Source organism: Chrysochloris asiatica, unplaced genomic scaffold (assembly GCF_000296735.1).
Source record: "Chrysochloris asiatica unplaced genomic scaffold, ChrAsi1.0 scaffold00156, whole genome shotgun sequence".
Lineage (NCBI taxonomy): Eukaryota > Metazoa > Chordata > Mammalia > Afrosoricida > Chrysochloridae > Chrysochloris > Chrysochloris asiatica.
The window spans coordinates 3086437-3105097 of NW_006408674.1; the positions used below are offsets into that span (position 1 = coordinate 3086437).

An 18661-nucleotide genomic window follows, 5' to 3' on the forward strand; every position below is an offset into this window, starting at 1 on the left:
GTTCTTTACATGAAGGATCTCATTTAACTTCCCACCAACTCACTGAAAAAAACTGCATGAAAAAAAAGCAGACACTAAGACTTTTTACATAACTTGTTTAAAATCACACAGCTCAGTAGAAGTGCTGTGAATGAGTCTCTTTTACTCCAAAGTCCATGCCTTAAACCTCGCCTGTTCATTTCACTGGGCAATAGAGACAAGGCTGGTCCTGAGTTCTGGGAGCAGACGCTTGATAGTGGTTGGCACTCTCCTAGAAGTTGGAAATCCGCGAGTATGCTGGCAGAACAAGAAGTCCACGGTGGGATGAAGCTCTGTCCCATAGGGTCTCTGGAAGAAAATATGAAAACCTAGGTGAGGCCATACAGCCTCCACTTGCTGTCCTCCATGAAAGCATTCAACTGTTTGACTCATACCAAACTTTGGATGACGTTGTGCAGAATGGGTGATATTCAGAACACTTCATTGTGCTCGTGAGAAACCTCTACATACACCAAGAGTCAGTCCTTCAAAAAGAACAAAGGATACTGACAGGTTTAGAATCCGGAAAGGTTTGCACCACTCTTGTGTTCCTTTTACTGTACGTCAATCTGTATGCTGAGCAAATAATCTGAGAAGCTAAGTTATATGATGCTCTTATGTGGCATCAGAATTGGACGAAGACTCGTTAACATCCTGTGGCACACAGACGGCATAAACTTGCTTGCTAGGAGTACTGACTGATGAAGATCAGAGACCCTTAACTGTGCACCTCAATATAAAAAAAAAAACCAAAGTCCCCCACAACTGGACCAACAAATAACATCTTGGTAAATGGAGGAAAGATTGAAGTCGCCAGAAGACTTCATTTTGCTTAGATGAGCAGTCAACACTCATGGAAGCAATAATCAAGAAATCAAATGATGCACTGCATCAGGCAAATCTACTAAAGTCTTCTTTATTGCAATGAAGAACAAAGATGTCAGTTTGAGGACTAAGGCCTTTCCCAAGCCATGGTATTTTTATTTGCTTCATATGCAGGTGAAAGTTGGAGAATAAATAAAGACTGTAGAAGAACTGATGCTTTTGACATAGATTGTTGTTGTTGTTAAGTGCCGTCGAGTCGGTTCCGACCCATAGCGACCCTGTACAGGGTTTCCGAGGGTGTAAATCTTTACGGGAGTAGAAAGCCTCATCTTTCTCCTGCAGAGCTGGTAGTTTCGAACTGCTGACCTTAAGGTTCGCAGCCCGATTCATAACCACTATGCTACCAGAGCTCCTTTGACATAGATGGTGGTGGCGAAGTCTATTGACAGCACCATGGACTGCCAAAAGAACAAACAAATCTGTGTTTGAAGACATGCAGACAAAAAACTCCTCATCAGTGAGGATGGTGAGACTTCGTCTTGTGTACTTTGGATGTGTTGTCATATGGAATTAATTCCCAGAGAAGGGCATCATGTTTGATCAGTGGAGGGTCAGTGAAAAAGAAGAAGACCCCCAAGGACATGGATTGATAGAATGAGGTCAAACATAACAATTGTGAGGAGAGAGCAGGTCAGGCTCAGGCCAAGGGCTTAGCTAGCTGGCTCACCAGAGTTGGCTGACATTTCTGCTCATTTGACGTCTTAATTGTGTTTAGAAAAGTTTAAAGGGACGGTGTGAACCGTATCCGGGAAGTGTTGTGCATAGGGTTGCTATGAGTTGGACACAACTCGATAGCACCTCACAACAACTATTGGGACGATCTTCCTGGTACTGAACAAAAAAGATACTGATCCAGCTTCTGAACTCTGAACAGATCGAGGAGCATAGCACAGCAAAAGGCAAGGTAAGAGAAATGGACAAACTTTTCCGCTGAAAACTTCTAATTCCGAAGCAGAGAATGCTACCGGCCAAGTGCTTTGAGACTCTCACAAAGCTCTTTAGGTTCTGCTCGCCAGAAGATCAACATTTTCTACCTTTGGCTCCTTGGTGCTCCCCACCCCCAGACTGGGACTAAGGACAGGACCATCTGCTCTAGAGTCCTCACATTTTGCCTCCACTCAGCTGTGGAGGGTCAGAAAACAAGAGGAAGACCCCTAACGAGATGGAGTGGCACAGCGGCAGCCGCAATGTGCTGAAACCTAGCAATGATGGTGAGGTTGGTGCAGAGCCAGGCAGGGCAGTGTTATGTTCTGTTGTGCATAGGCTTACTATGAGTGGGTACCGACTCGATGGCACCTGATAAAAACAGCTCTGCTTTCATTTGTGCTCCAGTGGGGCTTCCACATAAGACTACATTTGAATGAAATATTCAAAGTACTCATCACAGAAATGTTAACTGAAAGCTGACCTGGAAGGATACTGTTGTTCTGTGGTGCTGAGCCGTGTGAGAGGTGGATAGAATATGGCCGGGGCTCCAGCACTGACTCCGTGCCTCCTGCAGCATCAAGACGGAGCTCATTTCAGCTCAGCCGGAGCGTGGGAGCGTGGCACCGGGGCTGAAGCTTGAGCTGCCTTCAGACACTGCAAGATAAGTCTTCTCACTTCAACCAGATGGATTTCACCCCATTCACCTCCCTCTCTGGATGATGCAGGACTTTCTGCCATGCCCTCACAGACCGCAAAGCAGCTTCTCTTCTGCCTTCCATGCCAGTCATGACCCAGGGAGTCCGAATGGCCCGGGCTGGTGCTCACTGCACAGTGATGTGGGCAATGCTACACCCCCTCTGCCTCCAGCGGCATCCTGAGACTCTGTGGCCATGACGGTTGTCAGAGACTTCTGGGAGTGTGACAGATGCCGGCCAGCAGTCTGCAGTGAAAGGGCAGGAAGCAGAGGACTCGAGGACACTGTCATGTGGGAAAACCCAGGGCCACTTTCCTGCTCTCTTCACATTTCCCCCATTTCCTTCTCTTCCTTTCATCTAGCACCCCTTATGCCAAGCACTGGGTGCTTAAGCTGGGTGCTCCTGCTCTAGAGACCTGACTGGTTTGAATGTGTGAATGTGAATGGTCACACTTCTGACAGCCCAAAGCCTTCTGGTACTCACACTTTTCCCTTTCATTCTGTCTTCCTGAAGGGGCCAGTTGTGTTGGTGGTGTAGGTACTGTCAAATCGGTTCTGACTCATAGGAGTTGGCAGGGCCAGTTTAGACAGGGGTGTTCTGGTGTGGCACTGTAGGATCAGCACTGGACTGTGAACCACAAGGTTGGGAGTTCAAGCCCACCAGCTGCTCCTTGGAAGTCCTATACAGGGATGCTGTGAGTCTGAACTGACTCGACAGCACTGAACTACAATAACAACAGGAGCATTGGTCACACTTTAGGATGGGCACTGGGCTGCTAACCACAAAGTCCGCAGTTCAAACCCACCAGCCACTCAGCAGGAGAGAGATGAGGTTTCTGCAACCACAGCGATGCCCAGCCCTGTATACCTACACAGTGTCGCCATGAGTGGGAACTACTCAGTGACACATAATACCAGCAGCAGCCGTCTTTGGAATGGTTGTATGTTACGTTCCTAACGCTATCTGTGAGAGTCTGAAACACAGTGGACGTTAAATTGGTCTTTGTCTGTCCACACAGTGTTTTCATCACGACCTTTTCTCCCCAGGAACTGAAGCATCTCATCCTTGAAGCGGCTGACGGATTTCTGTTTGTCGTGGCAGCTGAGACGGGACGCGTCATTTACGTGTCTGACTCTGTCACTCCTGTTCTGAACCAGCCCCAGTCGGAGTGGTTTGGAAGCACCCTCTACGAGCAGGTGCATCCCGACGACGTGGAGAAGCTGAGAGAGCAGCTGTGCACCTCAGAAAACTCAATGACAGGTCAGTGTAGCTCCCCCAGAGGCTGCTGGCCTCCACAGACCAAGAAGCCAGTAAGCCACCGGAAGGAGTGGGTATATATATATAGCTTTTGTAAAGACTTCATTCACCACATGATGTAAAAACATTTTTTTGAGTGCATACACCTTTTTGCTGCTTTAAGTGTTTAACCTGAAATTTGAGTCCATTGCCACTAGGAGTCAATGTTGATGCTTTAGTCAGGCAAGCCTTACCCAGCAAGGCATTGTCAGTACCCTCATAGGCATGCAAAAGCAGACAGTGGATAAGGGAGATGGCACAAGAATTGATGGAGTTGAGTTATGGTGTTGGAGGAGAATATTGAAAGTGCCATGGGCTACTCATAGAACCAACAGATCTGTGTTGGAAGAAGTGCAGCCAGAGTGCTCCTTGGAGGCCAAGATGGCCAAACTTCGTCCCTCATACTTCAGACATATTGTCAGGAGGGACCAGTCACTGGAGAAGATATCATGTTTGGTAAGGTGGAGGGTCAGAGAAAAGGAGGAAGACCCCCAGCAAGATGGATTGGCAAAGTGGCAGCATCAGTGCGTTCAAGCATGGCAACAGTTGTGAGGTTGGCCCAGGATTGGGCCGTGTTTCTTTCTGTTGTGCATAAGGTCACTATGAGTCGGTACTGACTTGATGGCACCTAACAACTATAACACATCAGGCTAATGCAGCAAGCATGTGCCAACCCTGATCAGAGGCACTCCTTACCCAGGCGTTGGTTACCTATGGTATAGTGTCTTTTTTTTAAGTTTTATTGTGAATTATGTGACAGTTTACATGGGAGAACGTTAGTTTTACATTCATCTTATCGAATATTGTTTCATTGCCATGGTTACAATCCCCTCCATGCATCACCAATCAATGAAAAGATGCATCCTATAAGCCTGCTCTTTCCCCCCGCCCTGGTCCTCAGTGCACAGCCCCTCTTCCTCCCTGGGTCCTGAGTCCACAGCTGCTCCATCTCTCCACGCCATCATCTCTGCCTCCGTCTCTGGGATCTCTGCCTCTATGAGTAGGGTTCCGCTCTCCGCTCTTCTCCCTTCATGGTTCCAGGGACCTCCGCTCCCTGCCTGCAAAGTCAATCACTCCTCACCTTGCCATAAAATGCCCACTTTTACATTTACAGCCTTCACAATCAGTCCTGGTGGCAATTGTTCACCCTGGCATCACAAGAGACCTATCTGCGTTTCCTTTAATCAGTCCCGCCTAGACAGATTGATACTACTCAGTGGAGATTCTACCTTGCTCCACACTCTCTGGATCTAGGTTCCCTCTTGAAAGCTTGTAAGCCAGTCACTTCTTGCCTTTGTAGCCCCCCATTCTGGGTAGTCAATGTCCAAGTTGCCCATCCCTGTCTACTCTGTGTACAGAGGGGGTGGGAATGATCCCTGCTGCAAAGATTTGTTCCCTCTTTTGAGCTACTGCATCCATAAGTGTAGGTCAAGTTCATCTAATTGTATCAGGTTACTCTTTTTTTTTCCTCTTCTTTCTTCTTCTAGTTGAATTCTGATCACCCAGTCATTGAGGCTAGGTCAAATGGTTATTATCTGCATGTGTGGGTGCTCTTGTGGATATGCCCTCTCTTCTTATCCACTGGACACTTCACCCTCCACTCCAGTCCTCCATGGCTATGTCACTGACTCTGGGTCCAAGAGTCCCCAGGTCTTGCCACACTGCTGGCCAACCAGGTCTCCACCTGGATTCACAGGAGTCTATTGACCATTGTAGGGCTTAGCTTGCAGCCTTATAGCTGTTTTTCCCTCACTTCCCCTTGTCGGTGGCGAATGTGGTCACCCATCAGAGTGTGTATTCTCATTGAGTCTTAGTCTTGGAAGGGGGTTTACTCTGAGGGGACCTGACCCCTTGCCTTGATGTCTCCTGGGTGGGCAACTTGCTTGTTCTTGTTGTCATTGGTCGGTCTGTTTTGTGTTTTTCCTGTCAGTCTTTCTTTCAAGTGGGATCTTTTCTTCTTCTAGCTGCTCCAGGCTGGTCTGCCCATCCTCTCAGGGGGAAATTTCCCACCTCTGAAGATTCTGGATGCTGTTCAGGATTCCACCTATGGTCTTATGTAATGCAGAGGCTCCGCAGGCAGCCTCCTTCACTGGACATGTTGTAGCCCCATTTTAGGTATTCCAATCAGTAATAGACAGAAGACGGACTTACAAGCTTTCTATGGTGATATTTCTGGTTTTTTCTTTCTCTCCCCTTCCAGTGTCTATTTTATAATGTAATGCAAGAAATACCAAGATTCAGTAGACAACCAAGCATCTTAACATTATTTCCCCCCTTTTCCCTATTCCAACCATGTCTCACTCTGTGTACCTCCTCGCCCTGTTGTTTCAAGGTTGTGTATACATTATTATTTACCTCTATCCCACTTAGCCCATGCGAAACTGCCTACTTGTTCTCCCCTCTGCTTTGTTCTTCCATTCCCCTCTCCCTTTTTGTGTATTATCACCCTCCCCAGCACCCTAACTAACCTGTGTTTATTCCCTGCCCTGTGCTCCACCTTCCCCTCCCTCCCCTCACCCACCCCCTACATCCCAGCAATCAGCAAAGAATCCCCCCACCCCCTTTAGTATGGGTTCTTTTTTTTAGTCTTTTACAGTAGTGGTCCTATGCAGTATTTCTCTTTTTGTGACTGACTAATTTCACTCAACATAATGCCCTCAAGGTTCATCCACGTTAACCGGTGGTATGCAGCTTCCTTGTTATTCTTCAAGGTAGCATAGTATTCCATTGTGTGTATGTACCACAGTTTGTTTATCCATTCTTCAGCTGATGGGCACTTTGGCTGTCTCCATCTCTTTGCTATTGTAAATAGTGCTGCTATGAACATTGGTGTGCATATATCTTCTCGTGTTGTAGCTCGTTTTTCTTGTGGGTAAATACCGAGTAGAGGAATTGCTGGATCATAAGGTATTTCTATTTTCAACCTTCTGAGGAAGCACCATATTGTTTTCCAGAGAGGTTGGACCATTTTGCAGTTCCACCAGCAATGCAAGAGTGTCCCAGTCTCTCCACATCCCTGCCAGCATTTATTGTTCTCTGCTTTTTTTTTTTTATCTTTGCTGTTATTGCTGGTGTGAGATGATACCTCATTGTTGTTTTGATTTGCATCTCTCTAATGGCTAGTGATCATGAGCATTTCTTCATATGTTTGTTGGCTGCCTGGATTTCCTCCCTAGAGAAGTGTCTGTTCATATCCTGTGCCCATTTCTCAATTGGGTTATTTGTCTTATTTTTGTAGATGTGTAGTATTTTCCTATATATTTTAGAAATGAGTCGGTATAGTGTCTTAATGAAGCATTTGTTGTTGTAGTTAAGTACCGTGGAAATGCAGTTCAATAACACAACACATGCATTCCTGTACAAAATCATGCAATAGAAGCCCCAGGGCTTATGGGAATAAAGAGCATTAGAATCACACTGTAAGACTTCACTAGTGACACATATGTGAGGGAACTTCAAAAAGTCCATGGGAAAAATGGAATTGAAAGATAAAAGAATTTGTCCATGAACCTTTTCAAGTTTTTAAAATAAGAGCCTGATGAAAATGTTAACATAACTACACAAGTTAAATGGTTAAGAAATTTATAAATGTTGTTGTTGTTAAGTGCTGTTGAGTCGGTTCCAACTTACAGAAACCCTGTGTAGGGTTTCTGAGTACCTGCTTGTGGGCTTGAACTGCTGACCTTTGTGGTTTGCAGTCCAGTGCTGATCATACAAGCGCCACACCAAGAAGTATATAGGTTGGTGATTCAAGCTCACCATCCGCTTCTCGGAAACCCTATACAGCTTCGCTATGAGTAGTCGGAACCAACACGACGGCACTTAACAACAATCATCAATATGGACTTCTGGGGTGGCACTGTAGGATCAGCACTGGACTGCCAACAGCAAAGTCAGCAGTTCAAACCCACCAGTGGCCTCTCAGAAACCCTATACCGGGTGCTATGAGTTGCAATTGACTCGATGGCACTTAATGACAACAATCATCAATATGGGACTTTGCCTTGAAAACTCCCTGAAGTTTGCTTGAAGAAATGGGTCTTACAGGGGTTGTACCTTATTGTGAAAGGAATATTTTCTGAGGTCAGAAGGAAAGTTGTAAGAGCAGATGTGGATGAGAGTAGTTCTGAATATGAGGTGAACAGAAGATGCGTGAGCATATTAGAGAGTGTGCTTTTTGAGTATCCCTCGCTACCTTGGTTTAGCTGTGAGTGGTTTTCTGGATTCAGCAGTATTTATCACAGATGAAATCAGCCATCAGCAAATGTTGAGTTATGCTCCATTTCTCCCCTGTCTATTGAATTTTGGGCCACATTGGCATTTTCAGAGACAGCATTATGGCAGAGATGACTGTACCCTAAGTTTACATTCCGTAGTCGGCTGGATATACTTGTGCTGATCATTCTTCCCAACCATATCAAGAGGTGCTGGATTCTCATTTACTTTTGTGACTGCCCACAGTGCCTAGCTCGGTGATTTGCACATTGTATTTGTCCATCAAAAGTCTGATGATGTCATAGATCAGTGTTTCGCTTTTGAGCATCGCAAGACTGGATCAGGCATTGTTAAAGCTGACAAAAACCCAACTGTTTGAGAATGATCGTAGCCTTCTCAGTACCAGTTATCAGTGGCTCCCATAAAGGGAAAGGATAGAGAACTGAGGACGACAGGCTGTGCGTCCCAGTCATCTCTCTGTCTCGTGTGAAACACATGACCTAGCATTGACATCTGAGTGCCTGAAAAGCAACAATGCCTTAACAGAAGCAGAGAAAGCCTTGCTCCATTGCGCTATCATATGGAACACAGAGAATTCCTCCAAGAAATCCTAAGAGAACTTTGAAGAGTTTTAATTTTGTCAAGTTAAATCAATACTTGGAAGGAATGAAAAAGAAATCAAGCAGGAAGTGTTGATTTGACAGCTGAAATTACCTTCTCTGGAAGGAGCTGTCTCCCCAAACGTCTATATTCAACCACAGGATGTGGCTTTTTTAAACCCAGTCAGGAGACACAGCTGGGACAGATGGCAGCGGAAGTGATGGTCAAGGGAAGGTCAGTCTCAGGCCAAGGGTTTAGCTAACTGGCTCACCAGAGCTGGGTGGCTATTTCTGCCCATTTGAAGTCTTAATTGTGTTTGGAATAATTTAAAGGGACAGTGTGAACATTGTTCTTGGGGTGGCCACTCAGAGCTGGTATGGGAGAGGAAGTCTTCCAAGATGTTAGTGAAGATCCAGTGAAAAATGAACAACCAAGCCTTCTGAGTTCTTCCTCTGGTCTGCTCCTTTTGTGCAGAGCAAAGGGAGCCTGGGAAAATCAGTCCTTATACTTAGAGCAGAAGAGGAGACTGAGTCTCTCTGAACCAGAGAATGTGAGGTGAATCTTCCAGAACAACATGGAAACTTGTTGGTGTGGTCAAGGAGCACTTGGAAGTCCTAACTTCAGCAGGACTGTTACTGAGATAGGGCCTCGTGACACAGTGAGCGATGGGTTTCATAATCGGCCAGAGTGTGGATATAATGAAAATCAAAACAGCCCAGCCTCAGGGTGACTTGACACCTTCTATTTTTGGTCTAAAGTCTCTCAAACCCTCCTGTGGCCCTAGACTTGTTTGGTTTCAGGCCAGAAAGACATGACATAGTCCAGTTGGCAGGAAGTAGGCTGAGAGCCAAGCAAGTCCTGATGGACTGGACGTAGTTTAACTAGGGCCACCTGGCCCACTTGCCCTAGGAGAGTACTGACCCTTTTATGAGCCCCAGTCTGTAGTATTTCGATACCTCCATCATGAGACTTGAGGAATCAGTATGCTGAAAGAAGGGATTGTGTGTGTGCATGCGTGTGTGTGTCTGTGTGAGAGAGAGACGTGTGTGACGATGACAGGAAGTGGACAAGAAGTCTAACCACAGTGGGGTCTTGAGGACTCAGGCTGGCTTGGGGACACCAGGAAAGTGATGTTTACATAGAATAACTGGCATGGCAGTGATGATGGTGCTCTTTGTTGAATTAAATTTTTTCCCAGGTGGTGACAAATGGTGGGCCAGAAGACATATAAAAGCGCCTTAGATGTGCCATAGCATGGTGTAGACCAAAGCAACGACTCCTTTGTCTTGCCTGTGAATAAAAACTGCAATATTTACCAATATTGGAAGAGATTCTGTAGAGCCTTCAGCTAGTATCAGTAACATATGGTAGAGAGAGTTTTGGAAAAGGAATTGGCACCCTGTGTTCTGGTTTTCACCGTGTGATCTTGGCAGGATCCTTTCTTCTCAGACCCTCATTCTCTTGATTTTAGGCCAGAAAGTCCCTAAGGACCTCTTTTGCTCTGAGGGCATGCTGGTTCTACTTTCCTGCCCCAAGTCTTGGCCACAATTTAATTCATCAGCATACGAAGTGGTGGTGGGAGGTTGGAGAAGAACTAAGAAGTGATGCAGAAATAGAACCAAGTTGCATATCACAAATCCATGATCCCAAGCCCCGGCTGAGTGTCATACCTGTGGCTCCCTCAGTTACAGAGAGAACCTCAGCATGGGCGGGGGGTGTCGGGGGAGGCAGAACCTGTAACAATGGCCCTGGATCTCAAGAACAGTAGAGAAGGTGTGTCTATCCTCTAGGATTTGAGTTGGCGATGGGTTTGAAGGGGTTATGGGTTGAAGGTAGTTCACAGGATGAAGAACTTCACTCCATACAAAGACATACTTTGGCAGGTGGGTGAAACTAATGCGGCATTTCCGGGGGTTGAAAATCTCTCCATAATGTCTGGGGATGATTGAACTTTGTAAAGGTGAACCAGTATGTTAAGGACTGTAGGGGCTCTGTGAGGTATGAAGGGCTGGCTGGTCAAATGGAGCCATCAACTTCTTCCCATAGGCCTTCATGCTTATTAAAGACTAGCTGTGGAACCAGACTGGGTTCAAGTGACAGCAAACCAACACTGACTGGCCTAAGTTAAAAGGGATGGGCTCATATAACTGGAAAGGGTTCATTGGCTTCAGGTACAGATCCATGTGGTCAAACACTGCTGGCAAGCTCTTAGCTTCTTCTCCATCTTCCAGTTTTGCTCTTTTCTGTGTAGAGTTCATTCTCAGGCAGACTTTCCTCATAGGTCTACAAAGAAAACCAGCTAGTAGCTCTGGAATGTTCTGCCAGTTTAGCAGCACAAGCAGAAACAGGGTGCCTTTCCCCAAAGGTCTTTGGGCCACCTGCCTACCTGACCAGTCACTGAGCCAGCCTGTTAGGTCAGCCTCTACTTAATGGACCTAATAGCTGGGGAAAGGTGATTCCTCAGAGGAAATCAGGGTGTTGTCGCTAAAGGGAGGGGGAAGGGGTGCTGGGCTGATTGAACGTGTTTGCAAGCTTTGGTGGTTTCTGAGGGAGAGGACAGGGCATTCCCCTGGAGAAGAGAGAGTGATACTCATCTCTCACTGGGAATGTTAGGGATTTGGGGGTTATAGGATTCTGAGCAGAAGATGGGCTGGATGCCAGGGTAAGGATGAGGCTGGGAGTCATGAGGGGGAGTTGCTGCAGAAATCATGATGTGGGTGTCTGAATGACCTGCTCCCCAGATCACTGTGGGGGGCAGGGGAGCCCAGGCAGTCCCATGGTATTCCAGGTGATGTTGAACTGGAACTAGAACTGGATATGCCCACAGGGTGGGCTCAGTGGGCAGGCGCTTAGCAGCAAGAGAAAGCTGAGTGGGGGCTCCACAGGAGCCCGAGTAAGTGAATTCTCCTCTGTGTCTTCTCCTGGCCTTTCCCAAGATCCCCCTGTTGCTGCTGAACTCTGGAAAACCTTGATCTTGGTGAGCCTTTGTTGTTGTTGTTAAGTGCCATCGAGTCGGGTCCGACCCATAGCGACCCTGTACAGGGTTTCCGAGGGTGTAAATCTTTATGGGAGTAGAAAGCCTCATCTTTCTCCCGCGGAGCGGCTGGTAGTTTCGAACCGCTGACCTTAAGGTTCGCAGCCCGATTCGTAACCACTACGCGAGCCTTTAAGTGACCTCAAACCCTGTTCTGGGTAGGAATTGTCTAGATTCCTGGCTGGGAAACTTATATGAAAAATAATAACCCATGACCTTTCAAAGACCAGGTTTATTTGGCCCATTTTTCTGTCTTGCACTTCTGTGGTTCTGTTTGCCCTGGTCTCTTCCTTTATTCAGAGAAGTGAGTCAGCATTTTGGTTCAGTGTAGGGCAGAATTTGGCAATAGTCCTCACTGTCCAAAGGTGGAATAGGGTGCCTGTGGGGGTAGGGGGTGAGGGGGACTGAATTGTTTCCTTCCCTCTCTCCCACTAGTATTTAATAATTGATTCATCCATTGAACAAATGCCTGATTTGCATGACTGAGGAAAGATCTTCTGGGATCAGCTTCTTTTTCCCCCACCCCCTGTTTCAGTCTTCATAAAGGAGATCTGAGATCTACCTTAGACTTGCAGTCTCCTGCTCCTGCTCTGGCCCTCTGTCCAGCATTGAGGGGCAGGAATGGCTGCGTGAAGACACAGTCCAAGCACTCTCCCCTGACCCTCACAGAGGAACTATCTCTGGAGGGGTGTGTTAAGGAGTCCAGGGTCTAATCCTGGCGAGAACACTGATAATATTCCCCAGCTGTTGTTGAATGCACGAGCTCCCATACTTTAGCTGCTCTGACCCAGATTCTTGGTGATAATTTGGAGAGAGCCAAGCCAGGTCAGTCCCTGAGGGCTTGGTCTGACAGCCAACTGTCCTCTGTGATGGAGCTTCCCTGTCTCCCCAGGAGGCTCAGCCAAAGTCCATAGATGCTTGCACCCTTGGATCACAGGCTCTGGCTGGGCGCTGGGTGGGGTACAGGCAGCAGCTCATGACGCTGGCCCACGGGAAGCTCAGTCAGCTCCACCGCTCCACTCAGATACATACCACTAGGGGCTGTGCTCCAGAGAGCATTTAGAGATAGTGCCTTTGCTTCAGAGTCCCCCGACTTGTCTGGAGAGAAGATTGCTGTGGCACCCAGGGTACCTTCTACTTTCATTTTTTGTGAGAAATGTTATCCGTACTGACAAATGCTCAAGTAATCCAATCTGTACTTATTTTAGCAAGAGTGAGATTTGCTTTATTTAATTTTGCAAAATTGGGCGCCAAACCCAGTAGATACGGGCAGACACGCCGCATGGCCGGCCCGCAAACAGTTTTATTCCCCTGTTCCTTAAAAGCCCCTCCCCCAGTTCTCCTTCCACTGGGTATCACCAGGTCACATCCTCCTTCCAAAGTCAACTACTAGCCCTTAATGGGAGCATTCTCATTTAAAGTTAGTTTCCCTGTTAACCCATGAACTTCCACTGTTTCCTTGATGCTTGTTTGCTTATTTTAAAGTTCCTAGCTGGTCAAATCAGTTCTCCACCTCCTTTTGTTATCCTAGCCTGCTACCCTCAAAATGTCCCTTATTCCTTCACTGAAGATGGACTACACCCACAAGAATTATTTCTCACATTTTTTAATTCAACAGTAGCACAAAAATATACATCAATGGGTTCTCTTACATTTTTGTAGCACTTCTCACCTGCTTCAGTGAGTCTTACCCTAGAATCAGTCTCCAGGGAAAATTTTACAAATGTTGTGGTGCTTTAAAAGGTTTGTGGGAAAATCCCACTCTCTTCTAATTCCATTTGTCCAAGAGCTTCTTGAAACAACTTTGTGCCCCTGCCCTGGATTTGGGGAGGGCTCTCAGCACTGGTGTCTTGTAAACGCTTCTCAGTGACTTCTGATGTACAGTTAGGATGGAAAACCATTGAGTTTTTGAACCAGTTCTGTGCCTATGGGGTTGGTGACCTCCTCTCACAGATGAGAAGCTTGAGACTTGGAATCTTTGAGAGGTTCCAGCTCTGGTAGCGTAGTGGTTACAAGATGGGGTGCTAACCTCAGGGTCAACAGTTAGAAACTACCAGCTGTTCTGCGGGAGAAAGATGAGGTGTTCTGCTCCGTAACAACCTTGCAGACCCTATAGGAGTCGCTATGAGTCAGAACTGACTCCATAGCACACCACCACCATGGCCAGACAACTAAGGCCAAACAGCTGCTGCAGAGCTGAGCATCTATTCAGTGCAAATGCAGCATACCGATTTGGGGGATGTAAAGTCCAGATACAAAGAAGCTTCAGAAGCCTCAGTATGGCCCAATGTTCTTGGGACCTCAGAAGTTAATTAAACCGGCAGGGAAGTTCAACCCAGAGCTTCATTCAGTAGGGCCCAGGGATTATGAATGTGGTGTCAGAGCTCCAAGACTAAAGTCAGATACCCCTGAGGTCTCCAGGGCCCTGCATGGTCTAGTGCAGCGGTTCTCAAAGTATGGTCTGTGGACCAACTGTCTGAGCATCACTTGTGAACTTTTGTTAGAGATACAAATTCTTCACTCCGCCCCAGACATATTGAATCACATGTTCTGGGGACTCAGTAATCTGTACTTTTACCCATTTTCCAGGTGATGGGTGCATGCTCACTGGTGATAGTTAGTGGATTCATAAAAACATCCTGGAAATGGAAGTCAAGATGTGGATAGAATCCACCTCAGGTCTCTGGCCCTTTAGTTTAAATTCACTTTCCTGGAATACAGACACTGTGTGGTTTGGGACAACATCTTCTAAACCCAAAGCCCAAACCCATTGTTGTCTGGTCTGTTTTGACTCACCGTGACCCTATAGGCTCGAGGAGAACTTCCCACAGGGTTTCCAAGGCTGCAAACCTTCACAGGAGTCTGCCTCATCTTCCTCCCACAGAGTATTAGTGGGTTCCAACCACCAGGTAGCAGTGAGCGGTTACCCCTGCACCACAAGGGTCATACTATAAAAGTGAATGCAAGTGTTTACTTGTTCCATTCTGGAAGGTTGTCGTCGTCTTGCTTTGTCAGGTTGATTGCATCTCATGACGACCCATGTGTTACTGAGTAGAACTGCTTCCTGGCTGGAATCTTCACAGAAGCAGATTGTTTTCCCTTCTTCCCATGGTGACACTGGATGGGCTGAACTGCCAACCTTCTGGTTACCAGGCAGTGTCACCTAAGGACATTACTTGGAAGACCAACCCTGGTAAGATCTGCAGGTATGGTCTATGAACCAACAGCTCTGTGTTTCCCGGACGCTTGTTAGAATTACAGAATCCAGGCCTGATGAGTCAGGACCTACATTTTCATAAGATCTCTGAGGGATTTATATACACCTGAAAGTCTGAGAAGCTCTGAACTTTAAAAAAAAAAAACAAAAAACTTAGCAAGTTGAGGTATCCTTTGGCAACTGGGATTGGCATGAAGAGATGACATTTGTCTTCAGCGATTTCTCTTGCCCCAGTTGAGCTGCCCATCTCTGGGTGTGGCAGGCCAGGCCTTTGGGGGATACAGTCCCTGTACGTGTGTGGGTCTCTACTTACTCCCTAGGACACGGGGTGTTCATGGCAGCAGAGCCCTGGAAACTTCACTCCAGCAGCTCAGACATCTCAGAAGCTCCATGGAAGGGTTAGAGGCAGCATCCTGAGCTACAGAACTGTTGTTGCTAAATGCTGTCGACTCGGTTCTGACTCATAGTGACCCTGCATAGGGTTTCCAAGGCGTGCCTGGTGAGCTTGAATTGCCGACTTTGCAGTTCAAACCCACCGTGCAGTCCAGCGCAGTAACCTACAGCGCCACACTAGATCTCCTGAATAAAACTTGCAAAAATGAGCCCCCTGCAGTCCTCCCATAGCTGGGGTCAAGAATTCATTGCAGTGACTACACAGAATTCAGACGCTGCACTCCCAGTTAGGAGGTTTATTAGGGAAATTATCAGGTTACAATGCACCATTAGACAATGCTCAGGGCACAGTTCCTTCATTCTGGGAGGACGCTCCTCAACCATGCCCACAGGCAGGCTTCTCTCTGCCCAGACAGTGTTCCAAAGCTCTTGTAGGCTGCTAGTAAATGGTCATGGATAGACCACCCCACCATAAGTCTCAGCCAAATCTGGCTCCTCCTATTAAGTGCCTAGAGGCACCCCACTCTGCCAGCAAGCCCCTGCCCTAATTCCCTCAGCCTTACTGGCTCCCTGGGCTGGGAAACCCCCCTACCCCCACCCTGTGCTCGGGCTCTTGGTTCGGCTCTGCTGCTCATCTGCTCTTTCGGCCCCTGGGTCCAGGAGATTAAATGTGCAGAGATCTCAGGACCCAAAGGATGCACTCTGCTTCAGCTCTTCTTTGATGGTAATGAGATTCCCCTCCTGCTTCTGAGATGGCTCACTTTAAATCCATGTCAAAGTTCTAAGATTTTACAATCGCAGTTAACTGTTAACAACCCCACTGAATCCTATCATCATTCAGTACCTTCTCCCACCTTTTTCTACCCAGACCCATTAGGACAGAAAGCATTGCTTGGTGGGAGTTTACAAAGACTCAAAGCTACAAGAGGCATGTGCAGTACTTTACTACAGCAGGAGAACCAGGATCGAGGGCATATCCACACTGCGGCCCCTTGAAGACCCAGGCAAGAGCAGAAAGGAAGCCATGTCACCGCAGAGGACACTGGCTTCTCAATGTAATATGTGTGCCTGGGAAAAGAGCTGACAGTTGTCAACATTTCGTTTCAGCCCACCCAAGGCAGCTGGGCCTTCTTTGTAACACTTTACAAAAGAACGCAAGGACAAAACCATGTTGAACTCCACAACGCAGTTGAACCCTCCAGTGGGAGACCGTCAGGCAGATAATGATTCCCAAGGGTGCCCTGGGAGGTATGATGTCCACCCGCATGGTATCAGTTCTGGACAAAAAGATAGCCTGTTTCCAAATGCCAGTCATGAAGGTGACTTCATGAAAATCATACTTTCAAATGCATACCTTATTTTCTTTGGAATACCCAAGCCTCATCGCTGGATGAATGCCAGCATCTGAAATCCTAAATGTATCCATCAGTGTGTTTCTTACCATATTAGGTAACAGAGATAAATGTGGCAAATGAAAAAAGTCCCAATTTTATCTTGAGTCAGCTGTTAACACTGTTATTAGGTTTCTGTTGTTTGAAATACAAATATTTTAGTGGCAAGCAAAGCATGTTTGTTTGATTTAGGCCACTTGGAAATTGCCCAGTTGTGTAGTAACACACTTCAGCCACCAGAAAAAGCATTTCAAGTTGCGTTGCCAGAGGTGCCCGGTGAATGCGCATGAGAATGAAATCTGAGTCATAGGCTGGTTATTTTATTTTATTTTTTTGTATCTTCACAATGACTTTCCCTCTAGAAACCGTAACCGACTTAGATGTGTTATCCCAGATGTCCCTTTGGCCCCGATTCAGTTCTTTCTCATTGTTAAATATTTATACAATCTGCCTTGTTTTACTTCACTCCATACGTAGCATACTGCTGCTTCTGCAATGTTTGTGTGTTTCCCTCATATTTTATGTTGAAAGCTATTTCATGAATCTCGCCAGCCCGGCGACTGGGTTCATTATCACTCTGGGGTCCCAGCAGATAAAGGGTCAGGGCCGTGCTTTTGAACACACTGCAGACATCAGCAGGAGGCAGGATACAGAAAGTGCACACCCATGCATGTGTGTTAGCCATGAAGGCCAAGGGGTCAGGGTGGGCATGGGTGCCAAGGGAAGAAGACGAGAGTCTTGAAGAGTCTCTGCACTTAAAGCCAGATGGACTGACAACTGTTAGCCTTCATGGCTTTTCTGCTTGACTGACTGGCTGTGTCATCTTGGGCAAGTGACTCAACTTCCCGAGGTCTCAGTTTCCTCCCTGGTAAATGCAGACAATAATATATTCCTACCCTTCATGTCCAAGGAGCTATGGTAGGGTAGTGTTACGAGTCGGGCTGCTACCCTCAAGGTCAGCTGTTCTGTGGGAGAAAAATGAGACTTTCTGCTTCCGTAAAGATTTACAGCCTCAGAAACACTATGCAGGGTTGCTATGAGTCAACCAACTCCAAGGCACACCAGCCCCACCCTTCATTTCCATACCTTTCAAAATTTGGTGGGCCCATCCAAACCTGGGCAGGCAATTGAATTCCTCAGGTGTATTCCTCAGCCTTGTTCTCTGTGCATCTATCTCATGCTGGCGGCAGTCCTAAGTCTGGACTCTGCTTCTCTTCACTTACCAGTCCTCAGAACTGAGCCATCATCTGATGACTGGCTTCTGTCCACCTTCCCACAGCCTTGAAGCAGTCTGGAGCCTGGGTGTCAAGGTGACTTCTGAGAGAACAATTGTTATTGTGAAGTGCCACCGAGTCGACTCTGACCCATAGCGACCCTGTATAGGGTTTCCGAGGAGCAGCTAGTGAGCTTGAACCGCTGACTTTGCAGTTCAAATGGCTTTGCAGGCTGGTGCATTAACCCACAACACCACAGAACGGTGGAGGGGTCCAAAGCTAAGGTTGGGGTCAGATGGAGTGAGTGCAGAGTGTACATCGGACTGAAATGAGAGGAAGCTGGGTGATACCAGGGAGTGCACACCTGAGAGGACATAGTAGTTTGGCTGCCCGCTCAAAACACTCTGCTATGGGCCTACAACATTCAATAGACTTCTGTGAACCCGGGTGAAGACCTGGTTGGCCAGCAGTGTGGCAAGACCTGGGGACTCTTGGGTCCAGAGTCAGTGACATAGCCACAGAGGACTAGAGTGGAGAGTGAAGCATCCAGCCGATAAGAGAGGGCATATGCATAAGAACACCCACACTTGCAGATAATACCTACTAGCCCTGGCTTCGATGACTGGATGATCGGAGCTCAACCAGAAGTAAAAAGAAGAGGGAAAAAAAAAAATACATATAATATACATATATGTTGTTGTTGTTGTTAAGTGCCGTCGAGTCGGTTCCGACCCATAGCGACCCTGTACAGGGTTTCCGAGGGTGTAAATCCTTAC

The 18661-nt window shown here is 47.0% G+C and overlaps 1 protein-coding gene across 1 annotated transcript in view; it reads left to right on the forward strand.

The window, feature by feature from the left end:
• ARNT2 (aryl-hydrocarbon receptor nuclear translocator 2) overlaps nucleotides 1-18661 on the forward strand; it is a 207574-nt gene that overhangs the window by 43291 nt on the left and 145622 nt on the right. Inside the window, exon 5 of the mRNA XM_006870911.1 lies at nucleotides 3572-3785. Within this exon, the coding sequence (XP_006870973.1) occupies nucleotides 3572-3785 (214 nt within the window). The remainder of the gene's footprint in view (nucleotides 1-3571; nucleotides 3786-18661) is intronic.